Source organism: Pistacia vera, unplaced genomic scaffold (genome assembly GCF_008641045.1).
Source record: "Pistacia vera cultivar Batoury unplaced genomic scaffold, PisVer_v2 Contig1214, whole genome shotgun sequence".
Taxonomy (NCBI): domain Eukaryota; kingdom Viridiplantae; phylum Streptophyta; class Magnoliopsida; order Sapindales; family Anacardiaceae; genus Pistacia; species Pistacia vera.
In genome coordinates, this window is record NW_022195265.1 from 95,356 (window position 1) to 118,078 (window position 22,723).

Consider the following 22,723-nt stretch of genomic DNA (forward strand, 5'->3'; position numbering starts at 1 on the left):
TCTGATCGATTATCATTTTTTTCATGCGTCAATTCATATCTGCTTTAGTTTCTTTTTTGAGTTCATGGTTTCAGTGTCGAGACCTTTCCACTTTGTTTTCCTTCTTTTCTTCATCTGCTTTTTTATGTCGTAATCTCATAAATTGCATATAGTGATAGATGCGTGATCAAATTAACTTCCTGCCCTGTTCAGGTTTTGTGTACGCAAAAAGGATAACAATAATGCTACAATCATCGTGATAAAATCCTGACCATCTATTAATATTTAGTTAAAATTAATTAATGGTCATAATTTTATCACGTTATTAAATGTATAAATTTGACGTACTATTTCAGTGACTGTAACATTACTTTTATTTTATTTTTTGCATATACAAAACCTGAACAGAAATGTAACCATCCACTCATCTAATTATATGCTTCCTAAGCAACTGGGTGATCCAAAAAAATTTGTTTGAGTGTTTTAATATGAAACTCTATCTCTATGTGCGTGTCAACTTTGGAACTGTTATGTCTCACCACAATTTTTGTTCTTCCTTTCTTTATTGAAATATCTCATACAGCCATCTATTACTCTTTTAAGAAGCTCAATTATTAGGGCTAAGTGGCTAACTACTCCCATTCCTTCTCCTCTCCTTTATTTTGTTTGACACGTTTAATTTTATGACAAAAACAGATCATTTTTTTTTTCTTTTTATTTGTTTTATATGGGGTTTCATTAATAAATAAAAAATAGTATGGATTCTGTTGGTGGGTGGCCAGATTAATTAATTAAAGTTCTTCCACATATTAAATATGTGATGGAGTTAGGTGACACGATCAGTCAATTGCCATCATATTATAACTAATAAAATGTCTAATCAAAATCAATTATCTGTGTAATTAATTGTTTATAACAAAGTCATTAATTATTTTATAAAAACTAGTCCTCAATTATTAAGGCTATGACGTGCCATGCACAACTTGTTTATGTGTTTTGTTTCCATTACGTTCAAAGGGAAAACTACAGGAGCAGCAACAGCCATGAATCACGATATCTCTAGATCGTCTATTCAATCATTCTAAAAAAGTAATAGAAATAACATTAAAAAGAAAGTTTTCCCACTTTTGACTGCTTTATGCTTCATGAAAGATTTTTGAAATTTAAACAAAATAATTCAATGAAAGATTTTGATATATACACCATTTACGTGATCATTTTTTTTCTTTATTCCCATGTGTTATGCCTAAAAAGTTATACTGATGTCAACTAAACATGTGCCTAAAGACAAAGTGTACTAGCTGTCAAACCAATACCACCTCAAAGATATTTTATACTAATCCTATCTCATTTTAAGATAAGGATGAATGAGAGCTCTTAATATGTTAAGACAACTTGTAAAAGCACTCATTACATTGACCTCAAAGGTGTATAAATGAGCACCTCTCTTCGTAAAAGGATGAGGCTGGACATATGAGAGCAAGACATAGATTTGAGCTTTATTATTTTTCTTTGTAAACAAAGTTTTTCTCCATCTTTGTATGTCTTACGGGTAATATCATATAAATAGTCAGAGAATAGCAAAATAATAGTGGATGTAGGATTCGCTTTAAGCATCAGAACCACTTTAAAAACCTCTCTTGCCAATCTTTTATTTATGTTTCTGCAACATATATAATCTCAGCATCATATTCAAATCTCATGAATCCATCACGTGTAATTTCTAAGACTCTCTTAACACTTTGCTCGTGTGAGTTGTCATTGGTATTAAAATCAAGCATCAACACCAATAAAAGAAACTGCTAAAGAAAATTGTTCTAACACGTTTAGTAATTTATTCATAATCTTGAAATTGCATAGTATAGGATTAGCCGTTTTACTAATAAGTGTTCAACAAATTAAAAGAAAAACTGATAAAACAACAACCTAAATATCTGTCAACCAAGATTCTCACTCACCAAGCAATCAATTAAGAGAAAAACTGAGGAAATTATATTGATTAACAGGAAGCAAATACAATAAAGAAATGTGGAAAATGATAGTTCTAGCAGTTATAGCAGTTTCCAAGTACATTTATGAACTTAAGGAGAGAGGAGAAACAAAAACTGCACAGGAATAAAAGACAAGGTATTGCTTGTTCCCAAGTGATGCAAACTCCATTATCCAAAAAACTTGAGAACCAATAAGCCCATCCAAAAACATCCTCCGACAAAAATATTTGGTTATTAAACATGTTTGCTCAATTGAAGAACTGTGGCCATCATTTAAAAGATTCTATATCATATTTCACTCTTCAGAGCAGAAGCTACAGATCCTCTATCAGCTGGATCAATTAAAAGAAGGGTCTCCATAAGCCCTAAATCTGTTGTAGGGAAATCCTTAAATGTTTCAGCCACACAACGTTTATACGGATGTTGAGGCTTAAAGATTGTAGCATGCGGCAACTTTGATTTTCTCCAATAATTCTCTGAAGGTGAACCACAAAGCCTAAAATTTTTATGCAACTGCTCCACCTAACAAACAAAAAGATACAAACTTTTGAATAATTAACAGAATAACTTCAAACTAAGCAAACAAATGATTGAAAAGGAAAATAGAAAAGAATAAGAAACTCTGCATTAGATCTCTCCTTTCACATAATCCTGCAATTATGGGACAAAAGTATGGACATATTTACTACTCCTTGGAGAGGTAGAAATTGGTTAAAGAAAATATCGTCCAACAATATTAAACATGCTTGTGCATAGAACAGCTTCATGGAGGAGCCCCTTTTGCAGATCACTTGAATGTATTCATCCATGAAATTCCAACAGAGGCTAAGTCCAACATATTATTGGGAACTCTCATCATGACCCTTATTTCTAAGATGAAATTGATTGTTATGCAGCAAAAAAGAGGACAAAGAAAAGAGAACACAGACGTGCCAGATAAAATAACGTGTGGGAAAGAATCTAACTCTAACTGGTGGCAGCAAACTCCATAATTTATACCTCAGTTTTCAGGCATGATAGGCTTGCCAACATACTTGGACGAAATGTTAGGAGGAAGATGAGGCGGATCTTTGACAGGAAGATGTTAATGGCGAAGGAAGAAGAAGATGTAGAGGAGGGGCTTCGATTTTGCTAAGAACAAACAGCAACAGGGGGGCTATTCCGACGGTAATGGCGGGAGGGAGGGCAGCAATTTCTTTGATTTGGGTTTGTGTTAAAATGCAACAATTTTAGGTTTTTGGAGATAAAGTATAATTTTTGAAAGATTACTCAATGCCTTCATTAATCCTAATTAAACAATGATTAGTGTTTAATTGTTATTAGTTTGTATTAATAAAAAAATAAGGTCATTTAGTAAAGACTGAAAAACTACATGACCTTTTAATTAAATTCAAGGCCAATATGGCCTTCTAATTATTTGCCCCATAGTTTGCTATATATATAATATTGTACTGTTGGCTGGGATTTTTGGAGAAAAATTGGTATGAAAATGTGAACTAGAAGCTTACTTTAAGTATGTAATTGTTTGCTGTTTTCATATTGTATTGTTGGGTGGAGTGGACATTTCATTATCATACAAGGCAGAGCTTAGTGAGTGTGTTTGTCATTAGTTTACTAAAAGACACTTGTTTGAAGTAAGCAGGAGGTGTATGTTTGGTGTATTTTGTTCTATGATGCAACCCCTCTTTATTTCAGCTTTTTGATCGAGGAAATCTGTCAATTGTCATCATGTAATATTTTTTTTTTTTTTTTCCAGGAGCTTGAGCTCGAATTCGAGCTCGAATAAAACTAGATTAATACTCGATTAATCGAGCTCAGATTCGAAGGTTCGTACTCGATACTGTAGCAACCGAGTCGAGTTCAAGTACCCAAATAGTCTACTTGACTAGACTCGATTTCATCCCTACGCTTGCATCTTTGATTGTTATGTTTTCCATCTATGGTAGATGTTATTGATAATGTTGTTAAGGATGGTTCATATCCTAAACAAAGAACTCAAGCTTCTACTTTGTAAGAGTTTATACAGTCTTTTGATTTTATATTTATCTTACATTTGATAAAGACTGTGTCAGGCATTACAAGTGAATTAAGAAATGTCTTACAGAGAAAATATCAAGATATTGTTAATGCAATGAAATTTGTGAAGTTATCAAACCAAGGGCTACAAATGTTAAGAGATGATGGATGAGATGGTTTTTTAACTAAAGTTTTTTCATTTTCTAAAGAAAATTGTATTATTAACTTATATATGAATGACAATTTTCAAATGAAAGGGCTATCACGATTGATCCGTCTTGCTCAGTTTTATCTATGTGACGTTTCATGAGTGGAGCTTGTGTTACTAGACTTCAACTGGATACTTATATTCTTAATATTCGCCCTGATTATGATTTTTTGACATTAGATGGAATTGGTGCTCTTGCTGAAAAGTTGGTTCAAACAAAGAAGAACATGGTGTATCACTTGATTTGTTTACTTATGAAATTAATATTGATATTACCTGTTACAATTGCAAGTGTTAAAAGAGTATTTTCTATGATGAAAATTGTGAAAAATCGACTACGGAATTGAACAAGAGATCAATTGTTAAATGATTGTCTTATTACATATATTGAGAGATATGTTTGATGGCTTTGTCAATGAAACAATTATGTAACGTTTTCATAATATGAACAATCGTTGAGGACAATTATAGAATTGATAATTTGATATATATAATTTTTAAAATTAATTTTTTAGATTATATTTTTTTATATTTATTACTTTAGTATATATTTTATTATAAATTTATCTCTTAGACCAAGGGGCAGGAAATGAGTCTTGGACATTGAGAGGCAGCGGGCAGCAAATGAGATGAAATGAGCGTTAATATATATATACACTTGTTTGAAGTAAGTAAGAGGTGTATGTTTGGTTTATTCAGTTTATTTGATTCTACCCCTCTTTATTTAAGCTTTTTGATCAAGGAAATCTGTCAATTGTCATCATGTAATTTTTTTTTTTTCCAGGAACTCGAGATCGATTAAAGCTTGAATAAAATTAGATTAATACTCGATTAAAAACTCAATTAACTGAGCTCGAATTCGACTTTTAAGTAGTGAGTTTGAGTTCGAACTCGAACTCGGTACTATAGCAACCGAGTCAAGTTCTAGTACCTAGATACTCGACTCGACTAGACTCGATTTCACCCCTACACTTGCATCTTTGATTGTTATGTTTTCCATCTATGGTAGATGTTCTTGATAATGTTGTTGAGGATGATTCATATCCTAAACAAAGAGCTCAAACTTCTACTTTGTAAGAGTTTATACAGTCTTTTGATTTTATATTTATCTTACATTTGACGAAGACTGTGTCAGACATTACAAGTGAATTATGAAATGTCTTACAACGAAAAGATCAAGATATTGTTAATGCAATGAAATTTGTGAAGTTATCAAACCCAAGGCTACAAATGTTAAGAGATGATGGATGAGATGGTTTTTTAACTAAATTTTCTTCATTTTCTAAAGAAAAATTGTATTATTAACTTAGATATGAATGACAATTTTCAAATGAAAAGGCGGTCATGATGCAAAGTTCATCAAATTACAAATTTACATCATTATCAAGTGGAATAATTTACATCATTATCAAGTGGAATGTTTTTATGCTACCACAAATTTGCAACTCCAAGAGCTAAATAGTCGTTTTAATCATTTGAATACAAAGTTGCTTCTTTGTGCGACATGTTTAAGTCCAAATGATTCATTTTTTGCTTTTGACAAAGAAAAGTTGATCTGTCTTGCTCAGTTTTATCCATGTGACTTTTCATGAATGGAGCTTGTGTTACTAGACTAACTGGATACTTATATTCTTGATATTCACATACTTATATTCTTGATATTCGCCCTGATTATGATTTTTTGACATTAAATGGAATTGGTGCTTTTGCTGAAAAGTTGGTTCAAACAAAGAAGAACATGGTGTATCACTTGGTTTATCTACTTGTGAAATTAACATTGATATTACATGTTGCAATTGTAAGTGTTGAAAGAGCATTTTCTATGATAAAGATTGTGAAAAATCGACTACTGAATCGAACAAGAGATCAATTATTAAATGATTGTCTTATTACATATATTGAGAGGGATATTTAATGGCATTGTCAATGAAGCAATTATGCAACATTTTTAGAATATGAACAATCATTAAGGACAATTATAGAATTGATAATTTGATCCCACTGACATATTTTATTGTAAATTTATCAGTTTAGATCTTTTGATTCCACTGACAAGAAATCCTGGATACGCCCTTGGTTGATGGGTTGATTAAACTTGAAACCATTAATACAATGCTAATATGATAAACCTAAAACTAATAATTAATTAATATTATTATAATATCAATCCGAATCCAATGATCAAAGATAATCTTTAAAAAAAAAAACCAAAATATATGAAAATTCTCCTGATCTGCCAAGTGAGGCAAATATTATCACGTTCTTAATTTACTCAATTTTTTATTAGCATACTGCATATGATTAAGAAGAAGAAATAGAATAATATCATGGAGATCTATCTTTTAGAACTTGGGGAAATTCAACATCATATTAGGGGGTGTTTGTCTAAGTTTATAAGCTTGTCAAACTAGCTTATAAACTCTAAAATTAAGTTGACATGTTTGTTTATAACTTTTTTGAGCTTATAAGCTAGTTTGACAAAGTATATTACCACATTATCCTTGTTTAATTTTAAAATTTCATAGTATACCCTTATTTAATGTAGTACATTTTTTAGTCATTTTATAATAAAATGTACTTATAAACCACATTTTACTAAACATGTCAACTACTTATTAGTCACTTATAAGTATTTTAACTAAATATGTAATTGCTTAAAATTTCAAATGCTTATAAGCTAAAATTAGCTTATAAACACTTGTTACTTATAAGCTAATTTTCATAAGCTCAGACAAACACTCATTTAGTCTTGGTCATTTCACCACCCATTGCCTTTCCGAAAATTCCTAAATATATTCTGTGTAGTGTAGCTGACAATGGGTTGGCGTTGAGAATTTGCATATATCTGTCTAGTAAGATAAAGAATATCATAGATATGAAGCAATACAGAGCATCCATGAGGTGATGTGTTGGAGCAAAATAACATATCAGAAGAAGTCAGAACATCTTTAGTTGATTCCCATAACGAAAACTGTTTCTCTTATCCTAACAATTTCATTAAGCCGGTCATAAACATATAATTAGGTAAAAATAAAAATGTTCTCATACTACTTGATAGATATTTATATGAAAAGAATCAATTCTTTGGTATATATGTTAAGATAAAATATGAAAGAAGAAATTCTAATTAACCTTCCAAAACTGTTAGAGACCAGACCCATAAGATTGTGATACTGATCGATCACTGACGTGGAGAGCTCAACTTTATATAATTCCATGGAACCATGGACAGAAATTGCTTTCCTTAATTATTCCTGTCCACACGTTATTGTGCAATCTGAATGGGAAAGCAACTAGAAGTAAAATTTCTACTGTTATTAACGAATGGAATTATAAAATATATTAAAGTTGGAATCACTGACACATCCCAGTATCTGGGGGCCGACGGGAATCTTAATCCAATATTTCTTCTTTCTTCCAATTGTTTCTTGTATATTTTTGCCTACATTTTTGGTATACGTTTCATGTGGATCACATTCATTTAACGTACGTATAACGTATCTATATATTTCCAAGATATTTCGAAATGGAATCACTTTGATGCAAAGTAATTAAAGCAAAATATTAGGCTGCTTTACAAAAAATCATCAAATAGGTTATAGCTAGGAATGTGTGGATAATTATTTTAGGATGGTTGAGTAGGACAGCTCTTCCCACTTAGCAAGACAAAACAATCGATTAAGCACTCTTCCCTCTTCCGCAAATGGCAGCTGATCTCAAAATGCACTTGCACCAAATAAAATTATCCATGTTATTCTTTTATAATATATAGTATTTCACTTTTCTTCGTCAAGAAAAATATATAAAAAGAATCATAATAATATTATATAGGATTAGGTTACTTTACATAAATTCAACATTGTGTAACATGAATAATTTTTAAATCAGGTTCATTAATTACTGCCTGGGCAATATGTATTCGATATTTCATCATGCATATGCAAATAGAAATATAAACAAAAACTTTATATAAAAGGAATTATCGAAAGATATAATTAAATTTGTTAAGCTGGTAGAAACTGTATAATCTTGAGTTGATTATTACTTGCATTAACTAAGAGCGTAGGTTTGGACCGAAAACAGTGATGTTTTCCACTCCCCAGCACTTGATCAAAAGAATATTTGTGTAGTCTCTGGAAAAATTAATTATATAATTAATAAACAAGCGCACTCAGAATCAGAAGTAATTACATTGATTGATGACATAAGCAAGGCATAATATTTTGAAATATATACGTAAGGTTCTACTTTTGGTGGGTATAAGAAGGGTAGGCAGTTGATTAATTCTTTGCATCTTTCAATCGCAAAGAAAGAGCATCTCTTTATTAAAATTTCACTTCAAGCATGGCAAATTTCGATAAGTTGAAACCTTATTTGCTTATGGTGTTCTTGCAATTCGGGGCAGCTGGTATGTACATAGTTAGCATGGTCACTCTCAACCATGGCATGAACCGTTATGTGCTCATCGTGTATCGAAATGCCATTGCCACTCTTGTCCTTGCACCTTTTGCACTGGTTCTTGAAAGGTGGATCTTCCTTTCCTTACAAAAAAATAACCACAAACTATACTCTACTCTTCTTTTTCCTTTTTTTAATAAACGCTTCTATACACTGAGGCGAAATTGATTTGTCAGTATAGAAACTTTCTGCTAATTATATTGCTATTTTATTGAGGCGACGTGAATTTGAAACTCTTCTTTCTTTTTCGCTGAGCCCATTTTAACGATTAAGAAACTATATACTTATGAAACAAAATGAAGCACTTTATATATGCACACTGATATAGTTACCTTTAACAAATTATTGCCATTATATAATTGATATAAATCTGAACTTTATTCTTTCTGCTTCCTTGCCAATTTCTTTCGTGCAGGAAAACAAGGCCGAAGATGACAATTTCAGTCTTCCTACAAATAATGATGCTAGGATTTTTGGAGTATGCTTTCTAACCCACACACGCGCGCGCACACACACACATATACATATAGACATAATACTTTACTAGAGTGAGAAAACGAAAAAAAACTATGCATGATTCGAATGAGTTTGTCTCTTCATACAACTATGCATGCAAAACCAACTCTTTTTGAACTTTAATATCGGTTACAAACTGATAGATATTGAAATGAATTGTTAAGATCCATCTATCTATAGTAAAAATTAACATTATATTAAAGAACATGATCATGCTTCATTATCTCACTAAAGCCTTACGGAAATTAGACTTATATATGCTTATTACTTGATATATTATTAACAGGCCAATCCTGGATCAAGGCTTCACATTCTTGGGGATGAAATGGGCATCGGCATCATATGCATCTGCCATTATGAATGCAGTTCCCTCTATCACTTTTGTCATTGCTGTCATTTTTCGGTAAGTCCATATCCATTTTAAATCGATCTGCTTAATCTTTGAGAAAGTTAATTAATTAATTTATAAAAATAAGGAGAATATCTTACTATATATAAATTATTAAACTATATGTTGGAATAAATGGAAAACTATACCAGAATTCCATGCATGTGGATACGGTGGACAATTTTAAAACCACTTTATGCGCTAGAATGTACTAATATTCAAATAACTAAATTAATTAGCGACACTGTAAATAACTTTTATTTCTTTTATCAGAGGAAATATCTAGATTCAGTGCTTGAATGAAGTCATCTTCCATTTCAATATGTAAAATAAATTAATTATTTGATAATCTTTATTTGCTAATAATCATATAGTAAAATAAAAATAAAAATATTTGAATTAATTATTATGAGCCCAGATTAGAGCGCATAAACATCAAGGAAACATATAGTCAAGCCAAGGTGTTGGGGACCGTAGTGACCCTTGCAGGAGCTTTGTTGATGGCACTTTACGAAGGCCCTGTTCTTAATATGCCGTGGTCGCATACAGAAAGCCACCATGAAAGCAGCAGCAGTGGGTCTTCAGATAAACACATGGTCGCCGGGACTTTATTAATTCTTCTCGGCTGCGTCGCTTGGTCCTCTTTTTACGTACTTCAAGTAAGTCTTCCTATTTCACATATATGCCGCCAAATTCCATAAATTTTTGGATGCATATGATTATAGGATTACCTATGATTCTGGCTACAAAAATTATTATGTTTTATATATTTGTACTAACTTTATACGTTTGGGACCCAATTTAAAATATTAATTATCAAATTAGATATGTTTTCTACTTTTTTACATAAGGCCAAAGTTAAGAATCCAACTTTTTATTATTCTAATTGGAGTTGTTACCTTAAATAGTACAGCACTGTACAGATTCTACAAAGTCTAAATTAAATATTACTGAAAATGAGAACACCATTCTTCTAAGCCGTTGTATTTGGGATTGTATCCTTATGCTCTGTTTCATCTGATCTTTAGTGATCGTTTTATAACATCTTATTTAACACTCTGTCTCATGGCATATTTGATATGACTGTTAAAGTTTCTTAATAAATTGAATCTAATTCACATGTTTCAGTCGGTCACGATTAAAAAATACCGAGCAGAGCTCTCTCTATCCTGCTTGATATGCTTCTCTGGCACCTTGCAAAGTGCAGCAATAGCGCTCGCTGTAGAGCGTCGCGCCAGTGGATGGGCAGTGGGCTGGGACTCCAGGATTTTAGCTCCACTTTATACAGTAATTACCATCAAACTCTTCATAAATATTTTAAATGTTGAATAATTAACTATAATAAACGACTGTTTACGAAAGGTTAAGTTAACAACTGGTTTATTTGCTGCATTAATTCATAAAACAACAGGGAATTGTTAGCTCCGGAATAACATACTACGTGCAAGGGCTTGTTTTGAGGACAAAGGGCCCAGTATTCGTCACAGCCTTCAACCCTTTATGCATGATCATTGTGGCTATTCTAGGCTCCATTATCCTACGCGAAAAACTTCACCTTGGAAGGTATTCCATTCATCATAATTTAAGATTGAAAAATATTATATATTCAGACTCAAAAAGATTAAGTTAATGACGAATTTGGGTTTCTCTTTTCTCAGTGTTCTTGGAGGGATTATAATCGCAATCGGCCTCTACGCTGTTGTGTGGGGTAAAAGCAAGGACTATTCAGGTTCAGCACCGACAAAAGAGGATGCCCAAGAACTACCAGTTACTGCAAGTGATGGATCTAAGTCGGTCACTGCAACAATGAACAATGAACAGAAAGCTGGAGCATAGCATAAGATTTTCCCATTTCACCATTCAAAACTAATCTAAGATCTATGTATAGCCTTCCTTTAATTAGGCTACTACTCTTCAATTTCGTACGGGCAAATAATAGTGTTCCATCTCATGTGTGAACAGTGTTAGCCCGAAACTTCGTAAATATTAATTGGAGCCGAATTATAATTGATGGAAGTGGAAGTTGTTATAATTAATCAAGTCGATCTTCACAATCACAACATATCACCCTGCAGGTGATCGTAGCAAGGTGATCTTGTATATCTTATCAATACATTGGGAAAAAAATATACATTACGGTTCTATCAATCATATTCATACTATCGAATCTGCATGTGTACCGTGATTTTTCTATATGTCAAATTTTTGCATGGAATTAAATTCCAAGATTCCTGTTTTTTAGAGCAATGAAACTTCTCTCTCACTAAATTTTTGATGTGAATATGGAATAAAGTAGCTTATTAGCGTAGTTTCTCAAAAAGAAAACAACAATGTTAAAAGAAGGATTAGAAAGAGGGAACAAGCCCACATCTAGTAATCAAAACAAAGTACTACATGGGATGTATATCTCAATGGTCCTTCAATTTATACCTGAGATATATATATATAAAATGCAATATTTGCCTTCTGTAATTCAATTAGATCGATGTCAACCTTGGTTTACATGTGGACGGTGTAATATGCTTGCTTTGTCAGGCATGTTGTGGGATCGAATATGACTGATGCACTTACCCAAAGAATCATTGGTAGTGAAGAGATATGACCGCAAGCTCACCAAACTCAATACAGTTGTACAGTTGTTCCATGAGATCGATCAGTCTCTACAGGTTACTGTATATATTATATTCTTTCCACAAATTTTGCTGCAACTGGAACTCAACCTAAGAGAAATATAATTAATGAAGAGAAAATTGTCAACATATTGCGCGGCCAATAATGTTCTATGATGAGTAAGCGAGCAAGCAAGAAAAGTTTCTTATCGAAACTGTTGTCTAGTTCTAGATTATTCCTAACCACATCTATCTAGTTGTATAATAATAATTTCGAGAAAATTTTTAATGGTTTCTTTATAAGATATGCTTTGCCTACAAGCACATTTACTTGACATATCTTTCTAATGTTTCCCATTTCTCATAAGATGGGATTCCACCAACCCGATTTCTCGATGGATTCCAAACATGAAAGCACCATCGTTTTAATTGTCTCCTCGTGCTGATAACTGATAAGTATATATATTATCATGCTTAAGTTTGGGACAAATTAGTGCACTGTTCTTTCAGGTGGGTCGCATACCTGGTGCCAACCCATCAACGGCAATTGTGAATTTATTCTGTGGTTGGATGTGTGTATGAAAGTATTATTTTGGTGAATATTAAAAGAATGTTCATGTATTTTTCAAATGGGCTGATTAGACATATGACACAATATGGAGATTTTTTGAAAGATTTGAGCATGTGTAGCTGCAAAATTAGGCAGTCGGAAAGTAGTGAATTTATGGGGTCTAAAGGAAAGAAGAGAAAGAGAATAAGAATTTTTTTTTTTTTTTTTTTGGAAACAATCATTCAATCGTCATTTCTGCCTTCATTTTGCCCAAAGGACGTCGAACTTTTCTTTCTCAAATATTATGATCATTTGAAAGCAATGGAACAAAACAAGTTGTTCGATTATTTCCGCTTCACATTAGGTCAAAATTTAATGCTTAAATTAATTAATTAGCAAAGTAATAGCATGACAGAAACGTAATTATTTCAAGTGACCATTAAAAGAAACGACATACGATTAAGGTCAAAATACGGAATAATCACAGAATAATATTATACTAACAATTCTCTCTCACAAACTTTCTCTCACAATCCTGACGTGACAGTTCGCAATTGGTCAGTTTACAATGGGTCTCGTATGAGTCACACTAATTAATTGCGAACTGTCACGTCAGGATTGTGAGAGAAAGTTTATAAGAAATGATTATTGGAGTAGTGTTACTCATAATAACAAAGGCAAAATTTCAAATCAATGGAAGTAATTAGTATCCGAAGTCAGTCATGCAAACATCTATTTTCATAAATGGTTTCCACTCTTCATTTCACCCACACTCAAGCATTATAAAAACCACTTAATTTTGAATGTAATTTATCCTACGTAGACCACTATGCCTAACTATTATTTGGTGGTCAATAAATCAAATCCCCACTTCTCATAATACAACAAATGAAAAGAGAATTAAAGCAAGCAATATTATCACTTCAAGAGTCCAATAAACCCATCTCTCTCTCTCTCTTTATTATTTTATTTGATTCTATTTTAAGGGGAAGAGATCGAGGATTCTAGTTGTTGCATGATGGATAAGGGAATCTAAATTCGACGTGTATACGTGTAGTGTTGAAATGCTTTTTCTCTTTATTTGAGCTTTTACTTGTCTATAAGAAGGACCTTGACGTTTCGTGCTACAAACCACAGAAGTAAAGTATTACTTGAGAGAAATTAATTAAACACTCCCTGCTTCTGTAAGAGCGAGAAATGGGAGACCAAGCTCCGTGTGGGATGTTGTGCATAAAAGTGAACAGAGTTAAACCTTACCTAGCAATGGTCTCCCTACAGTTTGGCTATGCAGGGATGTACATAATCTCTTTGGTTTCTTTGAAACATGGCATGAGCCATTTCGTTCTTGCTGTCTACCGTCACGTTGTTGCCACACTTGTCATGGCGCCCTTCGCCCTTGTGCTCGAAAGGTCTCACCTCTTCCTCCATCTCTTCGATCTCAAATCTCAATATGTTATTCCATCAAACGTTGAGGTTGTAGTTTTTCTTATATATCTTATTGATTGCTTTTAATTCTTAATTATGCAGGAAAATAAGGCCAAAGCTCACACTCTCGGTGTTCTGGAGGATACTGATTCTTGGTTTCCTCGAGTAATACTCCACCTCCTTTTCCACGTCTTTACCTATATATATATATATATATGCACGGACCAGATTCTTTATACTAGCGTTCGTATCTTTAACAAAATATATATAAAACTGTGAACAGGCCAGTGCTTGACCAGAACCTGTACTACCTGGGGATGAAGTACACCTCCGCAACTTTTGCATCTGCCACGGTCAACGTCCTTCCTGCCATTACCTTCATTATGGCAATTATCTTCAGGTATATATATTTTGATTTCAAAGTTCAAACAAAACATATATCTTAATAATAATCATATTTATATGAAAATAAATTTATAGCATCATAGAGAGTTTTTTAACAATAAAATACTAATATATTAAAAGTATAAATCAGTCTTTTTTTATAAATAGATGATGGTGCAGAATCTCTTTACTGTATGCATCTTTTAAGATATACTTATGTTGGTTAATTAAGAGGACAAATCACGAATTAGTGCACCACGAATTTCTTAAAAAGTTTGCACTAGGACCACCAACTCTTAAAGCTAGTAATTATATGAGTGTAATAGTTTGTCCAGTTACATCAATACTAACATCGCACTTTAAACGAACGTCATCATGATCCTATTATTAGGATAATTGAATTGCTTTAATTTTAAAGTATTTAAAAGTGAAATAGACAGTATTTTAAAAGAATTAATAACGCAATTTCTGCAGCAGTTATAGCATGTATAAGAGATTGCACCAATTGATTTTTCGACGTTGACAAATTAAATCCGTCGGGTCCTAATTGCGTCATGTATTATTATCACTAGCACCAGTACTGCAAGAGTGGAGCTAATTAATGTTTTCTTGTATTAATTTAATGATGTTTAATATGATAATTATCTTATAATTAATTAGGTTAGAGACCGTGAATGCGAAGAAGTTACACAGTCTAGCCAAGGTGATCGGAACAGTAATCACAGTCTCAGGAGCTATGGTGATGACTTTGTACAAAGGTCCACTCATCGATTTTATAAGGTCTGGTGGAGGTAGCCACCACCAGGGAACCACCACTGACTCCTCTGATAAGCATTGGCTCCTGGGGACACTAATGCTACTAGGCAGCTGCACTGGCTGGTCAGCCTTCTTCATACTACAAGTGAGTAACCAACTGGTTAATTAAACAACACTTTTGTGATATCATCAGTCATTGAATTAATCAAATTTTTTGTGATTCGATCAGTCATTTACGTTGAAGATGTACCCGGCAGAGCTCTCTCTTTCAAGTTTGATATGTTTAATGGGCGTGGTGGAAGGTGCAGCCGTGTCATTCATTATGGAACGCGACATGAGCATCTGGAGAATTGGGTTCGACTCAAGACTCCTCGCTGCTGCTTACTCAGTGAGTAACTCTTCAGAAATTCTTTCGCAACTTAAACACATATATGGTTTTGGTGTTTGACGCTTTGAAACTTGTAATTGGCAGGGAATAGTGTGCTCCGGAATTGCATATTATGTGCAAGGTGTTGTGATTAGAGAACGAGGGCCCGTATTTGTGACATCTTTCAGCCCTCTATGCATGATCATTACCGCCTCTTTAGGAGCTGTAGTGCTGGCTGAGCAAGTCCACCTTGGAAGGTAAATATGCTAAACTTATCCCCATAATTTATATTTTTTAAACTAATCTAACAAAAGTTGACAATGGCGTGTTTATTCTTTGTGTATGTTTCAGCATATTTGGAGCCATTCTCATTGTGTTTGGACTTTACACTGTGGTTTGGGGCAAAAGCAAAGATGGTCGACTTAGCTCAGCACCATCCTTGGCCCTTGAGAAAAGCGGTGCCCAGGAATTGCCGATTACAAACGGAGATAGATCAATCAAATTTGATGGTAATGACAGCATCGATGGGGCTGATGGAGTTGTCAGCTTGAAGATTCAAGCTAAGAGTCCCATTACTCAAGGAACTTGAAAATAAGTCCTGAAAATTTTGGAAGTTTTCAGCTGAATTTGTGCACCACGAATTCTTAAAATTAATGTATTATTCATATTCCTAAGCCCTCTGTTTGTCTCTCTCCAACTGGGACTACCCAGTTTTTTAATTTGAGCTCACATTTTAATGTGAGAAACCAAATTATTATTAATCATATATATCTATGTTCTTATTACTACATTTCATTTCCTCTTTTACTTTTTTATGTTCATTTAGCATGACTTTCTATTTTTACCATGCATAGTGTTGGTGTCTTTCGAATATTCTCTGCAGTCTTGTTGCTAGATTTTATCAATAGAATCAAATTCTAGGAGAAAGTGAAACTTGCCCATGCCAACCTTTAGATCCTACCTAGATTAGCAAGGAATTGTTCCTTTTAGATTTCCAATGACGTTTTCAATTACATAAACTTATATTTTCACCTAGAATAATGTAAATATCAATGCAGTTAAAAATACAAAATAAACGAGACCAAGAGAAATATATATTTGATTCTGTGTATTATCAGTTTATCACCATATGTATGTTCACTAATGCGCTGTGAAATATGTTTGTTTGAAATCAGGAGCCAAAATTACGTGGGTGACTTTAAAAAGATCTAATCACCATTTGATGGTTTGATGGTAAAAGAGCAAAGAGGTTTAACATGGATTTCTAAGTTTGAGTTCTCCCAGACAATAACAAGGGGCTATTGAAGAGATTTTCAAGACTCCAAAGAATTAGTTGAGGTATGCACAAACTAACCCAAGAAAAAAGAAAGGCTTTAGAAAGAGTTTATTGACATAAATTAGAGACCAATCCGCAATGTTGTTGGGCCTTACAGCTTTGCAAATCAAGCTCAAATCCAAAAATAAATACGAACTGCTTATGTAAAGAATCTTGCCCAAAAGTCTAATGGGCTATTGCGAGAGAAAATATAAGATAAGGAGACAGAAATAAAACTATTTTAGTAGAAAGATACTTTTAAGTTACTCTTTTTCTCTGTTTTATTTTATTTTTTTAACATAAAATAGTCCTTGCTTCCATCGAATAATGTAAACCAAACTATTGTAATTGAGATATAACTCAATCAACATTAAAAATATTGGATGATGTTTATGAATTGTAAATAATAGAAGCAGATTTATAAATAGGAAGTCCAGATGTCTCAATATAATTGGTCATAGTGATTAGTTATTTAAGAGAAAGAAATTAGTTGTAAAAAGCAACAGAATCAATTGAATAAAACTTCTTCTTCCCGACTCTACTTTACTCTCTCTGAAACCTACATAGTTTGTAACATGGTATCAGAGCAACTAATCTTGGGTCAAAACCACCAAATTTCTACCATATTTTTTCAGAATCGAGACTGAATCAACTCGATTTTTTCGTCTTCACTCAATTGATTCCCAATTTTTCTTCTTTGTCACAATTTTTTTCAGTAATGGAGTCAAACAACTCTAGGTCTTTTCCTGCTGCAATCATGGCCGCTGATTACAACAATCCACTGTTCATACATCCTTCGGACACGTCGGGAAGTCAGATTGTAAGTCAAATTTTGATTGGAAGTGACAATTATAGTACGTCGAGTCATGCGATGAAGATCGCATACTTGCGAAGAACAACTTAGGGTTTATTGATGGAACCATTTAGCGTCCTACTAATCCTCTCCAAGCACAACAATGGGATCGTTGCAATGCTACGGTAATGTCATGGATCATGAACTCTATTTCCAAAGATCTAGTAGCTAGGGTCATCTATAGGAACAGTGCTATGATGGTTTGGCAAGATTTTCAGGAGACTTTTGACAAAATCAATGGTTCACGAATATACTCAATTATGCAAGACATTGCCACAATGCAGCAAGGTTCGGCCTCAATTGCTATTTACTATACAAAATTGAAGGTTCTTTGGGGTGAATACTCATCTATTGTACCTACCCCGACTTGCACTTGTGCTTCCTCTACCATCTATAAAGAACATGAGAAAACTCAAAAGGTTATGCAGTTTTTGATGGGATTGAATGAAGGATATGCTGTTGTTCGTAGTTCTGTTCTTTTAATGAATCCTTTGCCTTCGGTGAATGTGGTATATGGGATGCTCATTCAGGAAGAAAAACATAGGGGAATTACCCATTCTACTCAAAGTCAGTCTCATGCTGCGGCTTTTCTTACTCAGGACACTATTACCCATTCATCTAATACAGGCAATAAAGATTTGCAATCTAAGAAGAAAATAATGCAATGTGACTTTTGCCATTTGAAAAACCACACAATTGATTTTTGTTGGAAGCTTCATGGCTATCTGTAATACCCAAGATGTTAAAGGTATGTTCCTAACTCAAAATAGTCCTTTAGATGTTAATTTTATGTTAAAAAGCATAAAATCTAACTAAGGGCAAAATAGTCGATTCATTTGGAAAGGTATGAATCAATTATCCATAGAAAGGCATTAGGGGCAAAATAGTCATTTTGCCCATGGATAAGCATTAAAAAAGTCAAGGATGAGTAGGCTTAATTGCATTTAATGACATTAATTAAGTAATAATTATGTCTAGTGCGAAATGACCAAAATGCCCTTATATGAAGAATTAAGGACTTATGAGTTATACAATTAAAATAATTGGGCCAATAGCATAATTTTGGAAAATTAAGGAAATATTTTCCTATAAATGAGATGAAATTCGTTCAAGCCAAGGGAGAGAGCATTTCTTCCATTTTCTCTCAAATCTTCCATGAAACAAGCTTTTTGTTTCTAAGTTTTAAAGGAGTTTTGCATAATTTTTCAAGGAGAACAAGATAGGACCCTTGGATCTTCAATTTGAAGGGTTTAAGGTAAGGATTAAAAACCTTAGTTTTGATGTGATCTGAAGATTTGAAGTAGATGTTGAGGTATAATGTTATATATGTAGGATTAAGGTGTAAAAGAAGACAAAGGCAAAGGATTTGTTGGAGGAATTCTTTAAAAAGGTAAGGAAAAACCTCCAATGACTTTAGGGATTATGCTAGGGTTTGTAGATTTTTATGAAACCTTAAATTAAGGCTTTAAGGCATAGAATTAGTTGATGGCAAGTGTAATTGAACTCATTTATTCTACTTATTGCCTTGAATTCATTATACATGAAGTTATTGCTATTTATGTTTTATGAGTTGTTATGCTTGATTGAAGAAAATGAAGTATGGATGTTGATTGTGGCAAAACTTGTAGTATTGGAGGCCACATGGTGTTGAATGGTTGCTATTAAAAGTGTTGAGATGTTGTTTGCATTAGCTTACAATGTTATGACAATAATGGATGATTATGGGAATAAGATTTTACACTTCCTTTAAGATGTTAAAGACTATTAAGGGGAGGTTTATTTGATCCATAAGTTGAACTATTAGTTAATTGTCAATAGGAATTGATGTGGCATAGTTAATATGAAAAATTCGGATTTAGTAAGCTTAGGGGTTATGTTAAACATACTTCAGTATTTTGACCACAACTTGAGTTATAAAAATCAAAATGAGATGATTCTTGAAGCATTAGAAAGTTAAGATACAACCCTATAACTTTTATGTTTATGCCAAGAGCCAATTCGTTTGAGAAATAGATGGAAAATGGCCTGAAGTATAAACTGGTTATTAAAGTTTAAGATTTAACATGATCAATTCTTATGATTATTAATGTATTATTGTAATTATGCCATGTATTGTTTACCCATTAGTTAGATGATCTTTGAAAAATATACATGGTCATGATGTCAATGCATGATTAATGTTTTGAAATGACATAAAGATGCAATGTACTACATGTTTTAAGATGATGTATGTGAGCAAGAGGTTTAGGGTAATGTAAATGGATTGATAATCCATAGATGAATTAAAAGTATTAAGCTCACTAAAATATGTATTTACATGCCATAAGATGTTAGAGATGCATATAGACATGATGACAAACGCGTAAGCATATCCTCGTATACTGGTTGAGGAAAGATGAATATATGCTTTAGATATTAAATAACGCATAAGCACGCCTCTCGATAATATGAGCTCTATATGAATTTGAGGCTAGATGATATGAAGTGCTTAAGACGCTAAGAAAAGTCCGATCGACTACACGTTAAATGCTTCATATGCATTTAGTTGCACTACATGAGTTATGATGTTATTTACATCATGAGATGATTTATACTCATGTTAGATGATATTTAAATGTTATATCATGACATGTAATGTGTGTGTACTATGTTTACATACTTATTTGTATATGTATGCATTGATGTTTATATAGCCATGAGATAAAATGATGAAAGACATATGAAATAGAAAGGAAAAAAAAAAAGGAAAGTATCCTTAGATGTAAAAGATAAGTGGTGTGTTAACAAATATGTTTAAATGAGGGTCAAATAGCACATTTAGAATGCAATGGATCATTCCTTATTGAGCGATTAGCACTCACCCTTTCATTGTTGATTGCTTTGCTGGTAGACCAGAAGCAAAGGATGCTAGAGACAACGGGACTCCACGTGAGGGGAGATGATTTATTGTCATCTTGATGTTTTTATCTTGATGTAAATAATGTAAATGATAAATGTTTGTGAAACACCTTTGGAAGCTTCCACCCTATAAATATGTTTTGATTGTGTAATTTAAGGATAAATTCTTAAAGTTAATAAAATATAAGTTTGGATCCTGCGTGACATTTTATATGCATGTTTTGGATATTATTATTATTATCCTTACACGGATTTTTTCTAAATACAACTCGTTCTCCAGACATGTATCTCCGAGATTCTCATTGAGGGATATTCAGAGGATACTTGACTGGAGAGGGGTTTTACACTATCTTGATAATCGTCATAGGAACAGCAATAAGAAAAGTAGCACTAATAAATCGCCGACAGCTCATAATACTGTATATACACCAGAAGAGCAATCTTCAATTTCACTTCAACCTTCTCAGCCTTCTGCAACTATCAGTAACCCAATCTTCTCTGCTGCACAATATCAGGAAATTTTGAAGCTCTTGGGCAAAAATGGTTCTCCTATCATTGCAAATGTTGTGCAAGGTATTGATTCCTCCACCAATGTTACAGGTACTTCTGTTTCTCTTATGGCCTTTGCCCTGACCTTGAGTAATGCTTGGATCTTAGATACTGGAGCTAATGAACATATGACATGTGATTTCTATTGCTTGAATAATGTGCAACCATATGCTTCTTCCATACATCGTGATGTTAGATTACCAAATGGTTTGTCTGCTTCAGTTACTCATATTGGTGATGTTTGTCTATTTCCAAATCTTATGTTACATAAAGTCCTTTTTATACCATAATTTAAATACAATATGTTATCCATCTCCAAGTTTTGTAAAGATAACAATGTCCATGTCATTTTTTTCCCAAAATTCTGTCTATTTCAGGACCTATGGAGTGGATCGACGATAGCGATTGGTAAAGAGCACCATGGGTTGTACTATCTGATTCAACAACAAAATTCTAGTCTGTTTTCATCTTTCAATAAAACCATTACTGCATGTAATTCTGTTTCCAGTATAATATGGCATCATAGACTAGGTCATGCTTCTATTTCTAGGTTGAAATTGATTTCTTCTTTAAATGACCAGTTTATCAAAGATCCTATTTCACATTGTAAAACTTGCCCTTTGGCTAAGCAATGCAGACAAGTTTTTCCTACTCGTGTTTCTTCTACTAATGCCATTTTTGATTTAGTTCATATTGATATATAGGGTCCTTACAAACATTCTACTTACAATGGTTTTAGATATTTTTTAANAGCATATTTGCATGTCATGAATGCATATAAGAAAGATTTTAGGCATGAGCCATCCATATGCATATGTTTAATTGAGTAATCACATGAGAAATGAGAAAGAAATATGAGAAATGAGAAAGAAATATGAGAAATGAGAAAGAAACACTCTATGAATAGAGATAAAGAAAAGAACTAATTCTCTTAGAATAAAGAGAAAGAAAGAACTAGCACTAGAGAATAAAATGATTATTAAGTGCTACAGAAAAGAAAAGAAAATAGGTCGTGTGATGGGGAACCCGTGAGTGTAGAGTTACCCGCATGTAAACCACCATGAGAGAGAGCGGTCTCCGCCATGAGAGAGCGGAATGAGAATGAGAAATAGAATTTGTATAGCCGTGAGAATACATGTGGATGAGGGCTATACACAAGAGAGAGAGTACACTCATATGACCAAGGGTTCCAAATCCATGCATCGACCAAGACCGGCAAAGAATAAGAATAAGAAAAGAATAGAAAGAAAATGCATTGTTATACTTTAATATCTCATCCATGTATGGTTATGATATTCTCCATGGGTGATGAGAATAGAAAGAAAGAAAAGAATGGTAAGAGTTAGAAGTAGAGAAAAAACAAGAGAGAGTGAACTAGAGAGAGTAACAAGAGTACGAACAGATTTGTACGAGGATTATAGAATAGAAGATTTACTTACTGAGCATCTTTGTGCTCACCCC

General features: G+C 33.1%; 3 protein-coding genes across 3 annotated transcripts; 2 read left to right on the forward strand and 1 right to left on the reverse strand.

The window, feature by feature from the left end:
* Positions 1-2,014: 2,014 nt before the first annotated feature.
* On the reverse strand, positions 2,015-3,221 carry LOC116114206 (probable serine/threonine-protein kinase At1g09600). The gene is made up of 2 exons (XM_031400367.1): positions 2,970-3,221; positions 2,015-2,492 (listed from the first exon to the last, which is right to left on the reverse strand). Exons 1-2 carry the CDS (start codon positions 3,000-3,002, stop codon positions 2,259-2,261), a joined length of 267 nt encoding a protein of 88 aa, XP_031256227.1. The 5' UTR covers positions 3,003-3,221; the 3' UTR covers positions 2,015-2,258.
* A 5,281-nt stretch (positions 3,222-8,502) lies between these two features.
* LOC116114273 (WAT1-related protein At4g08290-like) lies at positions 8,503-11,684 on the forward strand. Its single transcript, XM_031400434.1, has 7 exons — positions 8,503-8,720; positions 9,068-9,130; positions 9,455-9,571; positions 9,975-10,215; positions 10,685-10,843; positions 10,968-11,119; positions 11,215-11,684. Exons 1-7 carry the CDS (start codon positions 8,539-8,541, stop codon positions 11,390-11,392), a joined length of 1,092 nt encoding a protein of 363 aa, XP_031256294.1. The 5' UTR covers positions 8,503-8,538; the 3' UTR covers positions 11,393-11,684.
* Positions 11,685-13,831: 2,147 nt separating this feature from the next.
* On the forward strand, positions 13,832-16,435 carry LOC116114237 (WAT1-related protein At1g44800-like). Its single transcript, XM_031400397.1, has 7 exons — positions 13,832-14,124; positions 14,243-14,305; positions 14,424-14,540; positions 15,185-15,425; positions 15,510-15,668; positions 15,753-15,904; positions 15,999-16,435. The coding sequence occupies exons 1-7, from the start codon at positions 13,913-13,915 to the stop codon at positions 16,234-16,236; spliced, it is 1,182 nt and encodes a 393-aa protein (XP_031256257.1). The 5' UTR covers positions 13,832-13,912; the 3' UTR covers positions 16,237-16,435.
* The last annotated feature ends 6,288 nt before the right edge of the window (positions 16,436-22,723 follow it).